This window comes from Myxocyprinus asiaticus, chromosome 24, assembly GCF_019703515.2.
Source record: "Myxocyprinus asiaticus isolate MX2 ecotype Aquarium Trade chromosome 24, UBuf_Myxa_2, whole genome shotgun sequence".
NCBI lineage: Eukaryota > Metazoa > Chordata > Actinopteri > Cypriniformes > Catostomidae > Myxocyprinus > Myxocyprinus asiaticus.
The window spans coordinates 39,217,446-39,231,372 of record NC_059367.1 but is presented as its reverse complement, the minus strand read 5'-3'; the positions used below and the strand labels follow the sequence as shown (position 1 = coordinate 39,231,372).

The 13,927-nt window shown below is 36.6% G+C and overlaps 1 protein-coding gene across 1 annotated transcript in view; it reads right to left on the bottom strand.

The window, feature by feature from the left end:
* Nucleotides 1-9,141, bottom strand: part of LOC127415113 (prickle planar cell polarity protein 3-B-like) — a 90,197-nt gene extending 81,056 nt beyond the window's left edge. The window contains exon 1 of the mRNA XM_051653674.1: nucleotides 8,906-9,141. Within this exon, the coding sequence (XP_051509634.1) occupies nucleotides 8,906-9,121 (216 nt within the window). The 5' untranslated portion in view covers nucleotides 9,122-9,141. The remainder of the gene's footprint in view (nucleotides 1-8,905) is intronic.
* Between the last annotated feature and the right edge of the window lie 4,786 nt (nucleotides 9,142-13,927).

Here is a 13,927-nt window from a genome sequence, read left to right as displayed (position 1 = left end):
ACCAACCCTACCCAAACCTTAACCTCAGTAGCAGCAAATGTGAATCTTGTGAGAGTTTCGCAGATCAACATCCATGTACACAACTCAGATACAAGTACATAGTAGTTAAAGACATAATATAAAGTGGGACCATGTACTTGATGACAATGAAGTGCAAGGACAGGCTTTTGTTATCAATAAATATAAAAATTAGTCAAGATTAATGCAAACAGGAAACACAAATAAGTTCAGTGTGCTCTTGTAGGTACTGTGATGGCATGTGTGTAAAAGACCCAGTCATGATGAGAGAAACTGAGAGAAAGACTGCAGCCGGATGGCAGTCTCTTGTCGCCAGGAACGAGAGATCTATGGAAACATACGTGCTAAAACAAACAGAACCTGTAAGATCATTGAACTCTTAACACTTCACTGAACCGAGACCAGAGCACTTCTATTCACTAGTGTGTGTGTGTGTGTGAGGGAGACAGCTAAAGAGAGAAAGGGAGAGACAGAGAGAAAGAGAGAGGCAGACGGAGAGTGAGATCTTTGAGGGGTTTTTTCTTTGCTAAATGGTTAATCGCATTAGCCTGTTTTGAATAATGAATAGGAGAGAAGGAAAAGGGGAAGGCACGGAGGAAGAAGCAAAATTAGAAACTTAATTGGCTGTCACATTCACAAATTAAAATCTGGCATCAAATTTATGTGGTTACACACAGGAAATCCTGACAAACAGGTTCAAAGCTTTACATGTTCATAGATTTGATTTAATATACTACCAGTACTAGTAAAGAAATGAAGGCTCAAGTCTGTCATATAGTGGTACATAGGATAACAAGAGAGTTTGAATGAGAAAACCACATTATATTTGCCATTTTGGGGTTTTGTGGATTTGTTTATTAAATCACACTGGCGGCCAAAAGTTTGGAATAATGTTCAGATTTTGCTGTTTCGGAAAGAAATTGGTACTTTAATTCACCAAAGTGGCATTCAACTGATCACAAAGAATAGTCAAGAGAGTACTGATGTAAAAAAACAGCACCATCACAAAGTAATTTTTGATCAAACCTAGACAGGCCCCATTTCCAGCAGCCATCACTCCAACACCTTATCCTTGAGTAATCATGCTAAATTGATCATTTGGTACTAGAAAATCACTTGCCATTATATCAAACACAGTTGAAAGCTATTTGGTTCATTAAATTAAGCTTAACATTGTCTTTGTTTTTTGTTGCCACAGTATGTAATAGACTGGCATGTCTTAAGGTCAATATTAGGTTTAAAATGGCAAAAAGAAACAGTTTTCTCTAGAAACTCATCAGTCAATCATTGTTTTGAGGAATGAAGGCTATACAATGCTTGAAATTACTAAAAAACTGAAGATTTCATACAAAAGTGTACACTACAGTCTTCAAAGACAAAGGACAACTGGCTCTAACAAGGACAGAAAGAGATGTGGAAGGCCAGATGTACAACTAAACAAGAGGATAAGTACATCAGAGACTCTAGTTTGAGAAATAGACACCTCACATGTCCTCAGATGACAGCTTCATTGAATTCTACCTGCTCAACACCAGTTTCATGTACAACAGTAAAGAGAAGACTCAGGGGTGCAGGCCTCATGGGAAGAATTGCAAAGAAAAAGCCACTTTTGAAACAGAAAAACAAAAAGAAAAGGTTAGAGTGGGCAAAGAAACACAGACATTGGACAACGGATACTTGGAAAAGAGCGTTATGGATCTTAACCCCACTGAGCTTTTGTGGGATCAGCTAGACTGTAAGGTGCGTGAGAAGTGCCCGACAAGACAGCCACATCTATGGCAAGTGCTACAGGAAGTGTGGGGTGAAATGTCACCTGAGTATCTGGACAAACTGACAGCTAGAATGCCAAGAATCTGCAAAGCTGTCATTGCTGCACGTGGAGGATTTTTTGATGAGAAATCTTTGAAGTAGTTTAAGAAGGAATTTTTTTTCAAATTGTAATAGTAATTCTTCACGTTATTAATGTCCTGACTATACATTGTGATCAGTTGAATGCCACTTTGGTGAATAAAAGTACCAATTTCTTTCCATAAGAGCAAAATCTGTACATTATTCCAAAAATTTGGTCGCCAGTGTATATATTTGTTTTTTAGAGTTGTTCATGCAGTACCAAATATTTTCTGTTTTATCAAAGCAGGAATCTGTGCTACATGGAATAACACCTTACACAAATTCCTTCAGACAAAATTTAAAGTTTGGAAGTTGTAAAGTAAGTGGCAAAAGTAGGGAAATTAGCAAAAAGTAACCAAAGTACTGACAGTAACATTAATAACATAAGGAAAGTAACAAAGGTAAAGATCGTAGCGCAAGTTACCAAAGTGGCGTAAGGAAAGTAACAGAAGTACCGAAAGCAACGTAAGAAAGGAGATTAATGACAATATTGTAAATAAGAAGAGAAACAAAAAAGAAAAGTAAGGAAATTAGGGCTGAAACGATTAGTCAACATTATCTGATAGATGACGCAGTGAATAGCGTGAGCCTCCACACGCGTTAGGTCTCCACGGTAACGTGCTCAGCAAGCCATGTGATAAGATGCGTGGGCTGACTGTCTCAGAAGTGGAGGCAACTTTGTCCACCGCCACCCGGATCGAGGCGAGTCACTGCGCCACCATGAGGAGTGCATTGGGAATTGGGCATGCCAAATTGGGGAAAAGGGGATAAAAAAAGAAAGGTAAGGAAAGTAACAAAAGTAGCATAATTATGTTAAGTAACATAAGTACCAAAAGAAAAGTAAGAAAGGAGAGTAATGTAAGTAACATAAGTAAGGACAATGATAAAAGAAAGAAACATAAGGAAAGTAATGAAAGTAGTGAAAGCAAGGAAAGTAACAAAAGTACCGAAAGAAATGTAAGAAAGGAGAGTAAAGTAAGTAACATAAATAAGGAAAGTAACAAAATAATGAAACGTAAGTAAAGTAGCGAAAGCAAGGAAATTAACAAAAGTAGCTAAATAAACAAAAGAAAAGAGAGAAATGTAAGTTGCGAAAGAGAGTAACAAAAGAAAGAAAAGTAAGAAAGGAGAGTAATATAAGTAACGTAATTAAGGAAAGTAACAAAAGAAATGTAAGTATCAAAAGCACAATTACAGAACGTACCAAAAGTACCAAAAGAAATGTATGAAAGTAATGTAAGTAACATAAGTAAGAAAAGTAGGGAAAGTGAGCAATTACAGTACGTAACAAAAGTACCAAAGAAATGTAAGAAAGGAGAGTAATTTAAGTAATGTAAGCAAGGAAAGTAACAAAAGAAAGAAACATTAGTAAGGAAAGTACTGAAAGTAGTGAAAGCAAAGAAAGTAACAAAAATAGCAAAAAAAAGTAAGAGAGAAATGTAAGTAGCATAAGTAAGGAAAGTAACAATAGAAATAAAATGTAAGAAAAGTAATGAAAGCAGTGTAAGGAAAGTAACAAAATAAAGAAACGTAAGGAAAGTAATGAAAGTTGCGCAATTAAGGAAAGTAACAAAAGAACTGAAAGAAATGTAAGAAAGGAGAGTAATGCAAGTAATTCAAGTTAGAAACAAAAAGAAATGTAAGTAAAGAAAGCAACGAAAGTAGCGCAATTATGGAAAGTAAGACAAGTACAGAAAGTACGGAAAAATGTAAGTAACGCAAGGAAAGCAAAAAAAGTAACAAAAACGTTTATATAAAAATTTAGAACTTAACTTTCTGCAAGAAAATTATTTAATAAATGGCAAGATATCATATTTGCAGAGTTCTCTCTCAAAGGTAATTGTGCTTTGAGATGATCATTTTTTTTGCAGAGAAAGGTTAGCACGTAAAGGACCTGAGACATCTACAGTGTACGTTGATAAACAGTCTCCTGAAGGTTTAATGCTGAAACGTTGGTCTCTAAATAACTTTTGTCTCCTGTCTCGCGGTGAGACAGGATGCCCTCAGGGTGTCTTCCTGTCCACACCCTTGAGGGAAATTTCCTCTTGATTGTGACCATGACAACAGTTACAAGAAATCAAAAGCTAAAAAAACACTTTTTAAAATAGTTCAATGAGACTCACAATCACCGTTTCCTCATACTCTGACCACCACTGATACAGCAGAGTATTGCGTAAAAAGGACTTGCCCAAATAATTAATATGGTTCATTGAGAAGATAGCTACAGTATTACTGGCTAAAAGTCAAAATGGTCATGGCAGGTCTGTTTTTGATCTTGCTTTGAAGATATTTGATCAAAGGCCAATATCAAATTATCTCAGTTCATTTTATTTTAGTATACATAACATAACTGTGGAAAGAGACTTATGTCACAGTTAAGAAGACCAGCTATCATCTGGAGTTCAGTATGTGGTGCACATCTGAATTACTCAACATGGAGAGAGCAGCTTCAGGAAACAAAGAGTTTCCTGTTGTATTCTAATCCATTTAAAACTATCTAATCCAATAAAAATATTCAATGGACATGAGCATGTCCTGATGTTTTTGATGTTGTGTTACTTTTTGTCCACTTGCTTCCCTAGCTTCACTTTCCAGGCATTTGAGGAACATTTCCTCACTGGAAAGCACTTCCTCCATGAAAGTAAACAAATAAAAGACAAAAGCAATGTTAATCGTTCACAGGACTTAAAGGGATACTTCACCCAAAAATAAAACTTCTCTCATCATTTAATCACCCTTTTGCCATCCCAGATGTGTATGACTTTCTTTCTTCTGCAGAACACAAACAAAGATTTTTAGAATTGTTGGTCCATACAATGCAAGTGAATGGTGATAGGACCTTTGAAGCTCCAAAAATTACATAAAGACAGCCTAAAAGTAATCCATATGTCTTCAGAGGTTTAATCCATATCTTCATAAGCAGTGATGGGCATCTTAACTACATTTCTGAGTAGTGAGACAGTAGCTTTGCTAGTTTTTAAATCAAGTAGCTTTTCAGTAGCAAGGCTATATTTTTGACAAGGTAGCGGCATAGCGTTGACAAAAGCTACACTGCTACATCATGCCTTGTATCCGGTGTTTACTAATGCCAGTTTTGAATTAGAGATGGCCATTTTGGTCATTTTGTCTACTCGAGTACTTGGACTAATTACTCGAGTACTCGTCGAGTACTTGAGGGGCAATGACATGTTCATAACTTTATATATAATAACATGTCTGACAAACGTCTATAGCTGCTGCATTGCATCTTGTTGTTCCAGTGTATTGTCTATTCATCATTATAGGCTGTTATAAAATAAAATGTTACAAAATGTACAAAAGATTGCATAATCAAAATATAATGCATCATATTTTGTCATTATGTGAAGATTCACTGCCCAGCTCAGAAAGAATGTGCGTCTGTCTGTTCTTCCTTCAGGTTACCGTAGTAATCTTAGTAAGTGCGCACCAGTTTTTTTAGTGACTGTCTGAACCGTCTATTTTCAAATCGCATTTGGCTTAACAGGAGACGCCATAACCATTGCGTTTTTAATATGCGTGTTAAGTTGAAGTTCAGTTTTGAAGACGCTGCATTGTGTTCCATTTAGCTGCGCTCTGTCAAAGTGTTTGAAACACTTGCCTGCTGTATATGCATTGCTTCAGTGCGTTGAGTCCACTGCCATACTGCCTGGTGTGTGTGTGTGTGTGTGTGTACGTGCCTCCAGGTGTTCGCTCTTGTGGGTAAAACCTCGATGCTCCATATTGTTGTTGCTGTGATTCATGAAGCATTCCATTCTACTCGGAGAGTCGGAATTTCCACCTTTCAACTGGGGAAAGTGCAATGGAATGGCACTTTATACCGGACATCTAACTTAGAAACTTGTGCGGAAATCTTCATTCATTTCGTCGAGATGCAGGTGTGTGTTACATCACGCAAACATGACGCCACCCAGGGCAGGGAGGTTTACGGTCAGTGACAAACATTTACTTTTTATTAAATAATATCCATCAACGAGTCAAAGTTCTTACATGAAATGATAATAAAACGTGTTTAGCAAACATTTTGCAGAGACAGGTGTTCAAAACACAGTTAATTACACTCTCTTTTGATTATCGTAACGATAGCATTGCAGTGTTGTATCAGTTTGGTTGTTATGAGATGTTTCTGACAATCAATGTACCCCACAAAACCACAACGTAATCAATCTCAAAATTAAAAATAATCTTCCTCTTTGACACGTTTGTGTTTAGTTGTCAGGTAATTGCCACTGGATTTCGAATTAAGTGAAAAGTCACATCAAGCGTAATCACTATCAATCATCGTTTTCATGATCGTTCATTGCTGCCACGTCCGAGTACCCGAGTACTCGAGTACTTGTGCCCATCCCTATTTTGAATCAGAACTAAATCAATCGAATGAATGAATGAATCACAAATGAATCGCTCATTTGAGTCGGTTCTTTATAATGAATTGGTCACACGTGACAGGAAAGCGGTCTGAATCGGTTTGCGATTCAATCTGATTGACTCAGTGAGCTTGCGCTCACGCTGCTGAATCATTTGGCACTCGCTCTCACTTGTCAACAAGCTCATGGAATATTTTATAACACGGCAAATAAAGATAACGCTGGTTGCAGTGGATGTACAGTCAATCAATGGAAACCAAACCTGCAAATACATCCTATCGTTTGCCAGTGATGAAGAAAGTCTTTATTACATTCAATACGTGTGCAGCTTGTGAATGACTTCTGCCGGTAAATACATTTTCCAACCAAAAGAGTAACAAAACACTTATTAGCAATACATGAAAACACTTAAAAAAGTACCATGACATTGCCATGTTTTTTGGACATGTACCATTACCTGGGAGCACCATGCTAATACAATGGTATATGAATATGGTAGTCATATATCAAATTACCATGGTAGTAACATGGTATTCTTTGAAATACTTTGAAGCACCATGCAACTACAGTATGGTGCATAAATAGTTGTATATCACAGTGCCATGGTATTACCATCTGATACCATCAGAAATCACATTGTTATTGCCCAGATGTGCTTACACACACACACACACACACACACACACACACACACACACAGAATTTGGCCTCTTATCAAAAGCTTCCAGTACATACAGAAATACAACAGCTAGACACAGAATTACAGGATAAGATGAATAGTATACTGTATGTATGTTTGAGTTGTTATACAGAAATGTGCAAATGAAATTATGTTCAAATGTGTATGGGTTTGTAGAGGTAGTAGTATAAATATGAATAATAAATTGCAAAAATAGTGATTTTTCATATTGTATAGGTAGCATGTCTAAATATGAATTTACATGTTTGTTTACATGCACATACGTATTGCACCTACTGTATACTTGTATACTGTATTGCACTAAACTGTAATATACTGTACCATAGCTTTGATAAACATCATGTAAATACGTCTTTTAGGTTCTTTGTCTATGACAGTATGGTCTGTGCATCTGAAGTAGCTTAATTGTAGCAAGCTACTTTTGGCATGTAGCTTGTAGTGTAACTTGCTACTTTTTCTGAAGTGTAGCTTTTAGCTTAGCTTAACTAATTTTTCTGTTGAGTAGTTGGTAGTTTAGCTAGTTACATTTTTTTGAGTAGCTTGCCCAACACTGTTCATAAGTGACATGATAGGTGTGGCACATATGTGATAAATATTTTTCACTATAAATCTCCACTTTCCCCTATAAAAGACCACATTCACATTCTTCTTCTTTTGTTTTTGGCCATTTGCATTATATGTGTATATCCCCACCTACTGGGCAGGGAGGAGAATTTATAGTTAAAAAAGGACTTCAATTTTGATCCGTTTCTCACCCACACCTATCATATCGCTTTTAAAGAAATGGATTAAACCACTGGAGTCATATGGATTACTTTCATGCTGCCTTTATGGGCTTTTTGGACCTTCAAAGTTCTGGCCACCATTCACTTGCACTGTATGGACATACAGAGCTGAAATATTCTTCTAAAAATCTTTGTTTGTGCTCAGCAGAAGAAAGAAAGTCAATGAATTAGAGAATTTGGTTGAACTATCCCTTTAATATGAAGCATTAAATTGGGATGCTAACTTAATGAGGTACACGTAGAGCATTTCAATAATAATTTAAAAACAATGAGTGAGAACTGCAGAATATTGCAATGGAAGGGAGTGATTTTATAAGACTCAAAGACGAAACCCAAAATAATTCCAGTGCAACACACATTATTGGGTCACTGGAAAATTTCCAAGCCTGTATTAGATTCTGCGTTATATTTACAGAAAGGCGTTTATATACCTATAACAATATATTTGAGTAGACACCACTCAGAAATAAACTGTGCATAAACACATTTTTTTAAAAAAATCAACTGATAATAGTGTTTTATATTATATAGGCTGTAACTTATATTAACTAATAATATTATATAGGCTACACAGTTAACATTTAACATTTTAAATAGCTAATAATAATATTTTAACTTTTGATAACTGAAAATATAAAAACTTTAGTATTCTGCGCTTATATTGTCACCTATGTTATTTACTTCACACGAAATATGCCATAATGTCCTTTAATGATGGCGTCACCTGCACAGGTAAGTGTGACGACGAATAAGCCACGCCTCCTCAATACAATCGTTCATATTGTCAAAAAAAAAAAAAAAAAAAAAAAGCCCCATTTGTTGTTAGGGTCGAAATAATGATAGATAAGCGTACATTTCTGCACCGAAAACAACTTTTTACATAAGAAAAAAAGGAATGATAGAGTGAAAGTTATAAAATCAATACTTCATACATTAAACCTACGTCGTGAAACCTCAGGTAAAATAAGTTTGAGAAACAAAAGTGAGCGCCAACATCACGCGATATGGTTCAAATGATATTTAAGACCTCAAACCGCAATGCGTTCATTCAAATGAGTGTATAGAATAGGTTAAAACAGCTGTAAATGATGTTAAAAGCGGGATGCCATAACTTGAGATCGACTTACCGAGCGATTGGAGCGTCGCTTCTTTGACCCGCGCGTGAACATGTTGGACGCTTTAAATGCCTCGTGCGTTGATTCACGCGAATTCTTTCTTGTGTCCGTTGGGGTGTTTCTTAACATAAGATAAATCCAACGTAACTTCTGCACGTTTTGTTTTTGGCCTGTGTATCTCCGGGGCTGGCAACAACTCCACAAGAAGTTGCCAGAGTCAGAAAGCATAAGCAGGGACAGGCTGCACCTACAGGACGAGTCTCTGAACTGAAGCCGATATCAGGACCACCCCCCTGATCTCTCTTATATTCTCTCCTGGATGCTCTTTACTATTCCATACTTAAAATCAGCTTCCGTGTGTTTGTGAAATAAAAAATCCCAAATGTTCTTGAAGCTTTCTACATTTCCCCTGGTCATTTTGTCAAAGGCAGTGAACTTTGTTTTCTGTTTGTTGACAACTTTTTTTGTCTGTCTCTCTGTCACTGTTATCTATCTATCTATCTATCTATCTATCTGTCTGTCTGTCTGTCTGTCTATCTAACTGTCTGTCTACAGTTGTGCTCAAAAGTTTGCATACCCTGGCAGAAATTGTGAAATTTTGGCACTGATTTTGAAAATATGACTGATCGTGCAAATAAAAAACTGTCTTTTATTTAAGGATAGTGATCATATGAATCCATTTATTATCACATAGTTGTTTGGCTCCTTTTTAAATCATAATGATAACAGAAATCACCCAGATGGCCCTGATCAAAAGTTTACATACCCTTGAATGTTTGGCCTTGTTACAGACACACAAGGTGACACACACAGGTTTAAATGGCAATCAAAGGTTAATTTCCCACACCTGTGGCTTTTTAAATTGCAATTAGTGTCTGTGTATAAATAGTCGATGAGTTTGTTAGCTCTCATGTGGATGCACTGAGCAGGCTAGATACTGAGCCATGGGGAGCAGAAAATAACTGTCAAAAGACCTGCGTAACAAGGTAATGGAACTATATAAAGATGGAAAAGGATATAAAAAGATATCCAAAGCCTTGAAAATGCCAGTCAGCACTGTTCAATCACTTATTAAGAAGTGGAACATTCGGGGATCTCTTGATACCAAACCAAGGTCAGTTAGACCAAGAAAGATTTCAGCCACAACTGCCAGAAGAATTGTTCAGGATACAAAGGAAAACCCACAGGTAACCTCAGGAGAAATACAGACTGCTCTGGAAAAAGATGGTGTGGTTGTTTCAAGGAGCACAATACGACGATACTTGAACAAAAATGAGCTGCATGGTTGAGTTGCCAGAAAGAAGCCGTTACTGCGCCAATGCCACAAAACAGCCCGGTTACAATATGCCCGACAACACCTTGACATGCCTCGCAGCTTCTGGCACACTGTAATTTGGAGTGACGAGACCAAAATAGAGCTTTATGGTCACAACCATAAGCACTATGTATGGAGAGGGGTCAACAAAGCCTATAGTGAAAAGAATACCATCCCCACTGTGAAGCATGTTGGTGGCTCACTGATGTTTTGGGGGTGTGTGAGCTCTAAAGGCACGGGGAATCTTGTGATAATTGATGGCAAGATGAATGCAGCATGTTATCAGAAAATACTGGCAGACAATTTGCATTCTTCTGCACGAAAGCTGCGCATGGGACGCTCTTGGACTTTCCAGCATGACAATGACCCTAAGCACAAGGTCAAGTTGACCCTCCAGTGGTTACAGCAGAAAAAGGTGAAGGTTCTGGAGTGGCCATCACAGTCTCCTGACCTTAATATCATCGAGCCACTCTGGGGAGATCTCAGATGTGCGGTTCATGCAAGACGACCAAAGACTTTGCATGACCTGGAGGCAATTTGCCAAGACGAATGGGCAGCTATACCACCTGCAAGAATTTGGGGCCTCATAGACAACTATTACAAAAGACTGCACGCTGTCATTGATGGTAAAGGGGGCAATACACAGTATTAAGAACTAAGGGTATGCAGACTTTTGAACAGGGGTCATTTAATCTTTTTCTTTGTTGCCATGTTTTGTTTTATGATTGTGCCATTCTGTTATAACCTACAGTTGAATATGAATCCCATAAGAAATAAAATAAATGTGTTTTGCCTGCTCACTCATGTTTTCTTTAAAAATGGTACATATATTACCAATTCTCCAAGGGTATGCAAACTTTTGAGCACAACTGTATCTATCTAATTGTCTGTCTGTCTATCTATCTATCTGTCTGTCACTGTTATCTATCTATCTATCTATCTATCTATCTATCTATCTATCTATCTATCTGTCTGTCTGTTTTTGTTCACACATTTTTTTGTTTTTGTTTACATATTTAAAGATAATACAATGAGAGAGCATCAGTTAAAACAAACAGCAGAATATTTGAATACATCTTACACAGAAACCATTTTTAACAATATTTTTTTCTTGTTTACAGAAGTGTAAGAGGAAATATATCACAGTAGGTGCTTGTGTCAATAAACAAGATTCATTGAAAAATTAAAGGTGTATACACACACACACACGCACACACACACACACACACACACACACACACACACACACACACACACACACACACGTTGTTTATTCTATGTTTTATTTATAAACTTGTCATTATGTTGTAACATATTTTAAGGGACATAGGATTCTTTTAGGTAAGACCAATCAAAACACAGGACTGTAATAAGTTTAAGGACATTTCTAGTTTTCAGAATTGTCATTTTGAATGAATGTTGATGCCGCCATCTAGTGACAAATATTCATGTCACTGAAGTATTAAAGAGAACATTTCCTGTCTCCACCGCCTGTAAATCAGAACTGTCAGTTCAATTTTAGGGTAAGAGTTTTTTGCTTTGGCTTTTATGAAAGTCATTATGAAAATATTTGTTAATGTGTAGTACTTTTGCGTTCATGTAAAATAACAGATTATTAGCATTCATTCTGCGACATTCCAATGGGTGGCACTGTAAACTCAGTATTCTTTCCTGTCTGCACTAATATTGTTGCCTATCTTTATATATAGTAGGTGTGTAAGTGCCTAGACACATTTGTAAAAGTTGTACAAGCTATAACAGCCAGCTCAACAAAATACCAACAACACATATTAAAAAATAGACAGTGACATGCTGCACACTTTTAGTGGTTGGCACACTTTTCATACTTTGTTGAATATCTCTTGTGAAACAAACTTTAAGATACCTCAAGCTTAATGAAATGAAAGGTTAAGTTATGGTGAAAAAACAAATACATTATGTCACCAAATAGTTGCTGACTTATTGTTATTTAATGGCCAAAGTTATGTTGTGCAGACGTTGTGGGGTTGGTTGGCACAGTGTTTAAACACTTTAGTTTTAAGAGAGAAGTAACAGAACAATAAACAAGTTTTTTTTTTCCTAAACCAGGACAACAGAACAACACATGTGTCTTCTATCATTAATATGAGATGATTATGTAATTCATGTGATTTAAAAAAAAATATGATTATGATTAATATACACAACTATACAAATTAATATATACTTATACAAACTTGTATAAATATATACATCTTTACTTAAACCTGTTTTATATCAATGTAAAACATTTTTAATTACATAAATGAAAGGAACTAATTGTTTCATTGGCTTGGATTGAACAGTGTGTACGTGTAATAGGCCTAATAATAATAACGATAATATAAGAAGTATTATGATTATTATACTTTGTTATATGTGTTTGTATTTAGAGGTATTAAGATGGTAAATAATGCGTATGAAGATCATGAATTATTTCCCCAGTGTGATAAACCACCCAAAAAACAATGTGCCAGCTAGCATAGCTTATTACAAGCTTACAAATCTTATATTAAAATATAGTTGATACCCATCACTATAAACTAAAATTATTATATATATAAAAAAAATCTTTCTTGGTATTATTTCTTAAACATTTTTTGCAGACAAGTTTAATTTTTGTTTTGACATAGATAAAATGAAAAGTTGTCTTTACAATAACAGATTTGAACATTCAGATGCCCTGACAGAATCAATCAGTGTAGGTCAAGAAAGGGAACATTTAGATGTTAGTTACCCTTTTGTGAAAATAATTTCAAAATTACCAGAAATTAGCTCTGTGCCAGCCAACCCCAGTCTCCTCTATACATGCTTCCCTTTTAAAAACATGGAGGTCCTGGGTAGTTCAGCGAGTATTGATGCTGACTACCACCCCTGGAGTCATGAGTTCGAATCCAGGGTGTGCTGAGTGACTCCAGCCAGGTCTCCTAAGCACCAAATTGGCCCGGTTGCTAGGGAGGGTAGTCACATGGGGTAACCTCCTTGTGGTCACGATTAAGTGGTTCTCGTTCTCAATGGGGCGTGTGGTAAGTTGTGCGTGGATCACGGAGAGTAGCATGAGCCTCCACATGCTGTGAGTCTCCGTGGTGTTATGCACAACGAGCCACGTGTTAAGATGCACGGATTGACTGTCTCAGAAGCGGAGGCAACTGAGACTTGTCCTCCGCCACCTAGATTGAGGCGAGTAACCGTGCCACCACGAGGACCTAGTAAGTAGTGGGAATTGGGCATTCAAAATTGGGGAGAAAGGGGGATAAAAAAAAGAAAGGATTTATCTTAAATCTTTACTCTTTTAAAAGAGCAAAATTTCCTGAGTTAATCGTGTGTATAGACATAGTACACACAAACACACACACATACTGTATATATTAGGTGAAAATGATAGTTACCTGTTACACAAGCTATTTCAAACAGGCAAGTTATACCACAAGTAGTGACACTTACGTATGTAATGGAGAAGACAGCTGAATGCATATTTTAACAATTGGAGTAGCTGCCTGGCACCTTGAATTATTGTCAAGTCCAAAAAGGCATTGGTCAAAACAGTTGAGTATGCAGTTTTTTGTCTTTTTAGAAAGACTAAAGGGAGCTTGCCATGACACAGACTGTACATTGGTACTATTTTAGTATTGTACTGTTTTACGCATCTACATTCTTGAATAGGGCTGAATGCAAAAATCATACAACAGTACAAAGACATG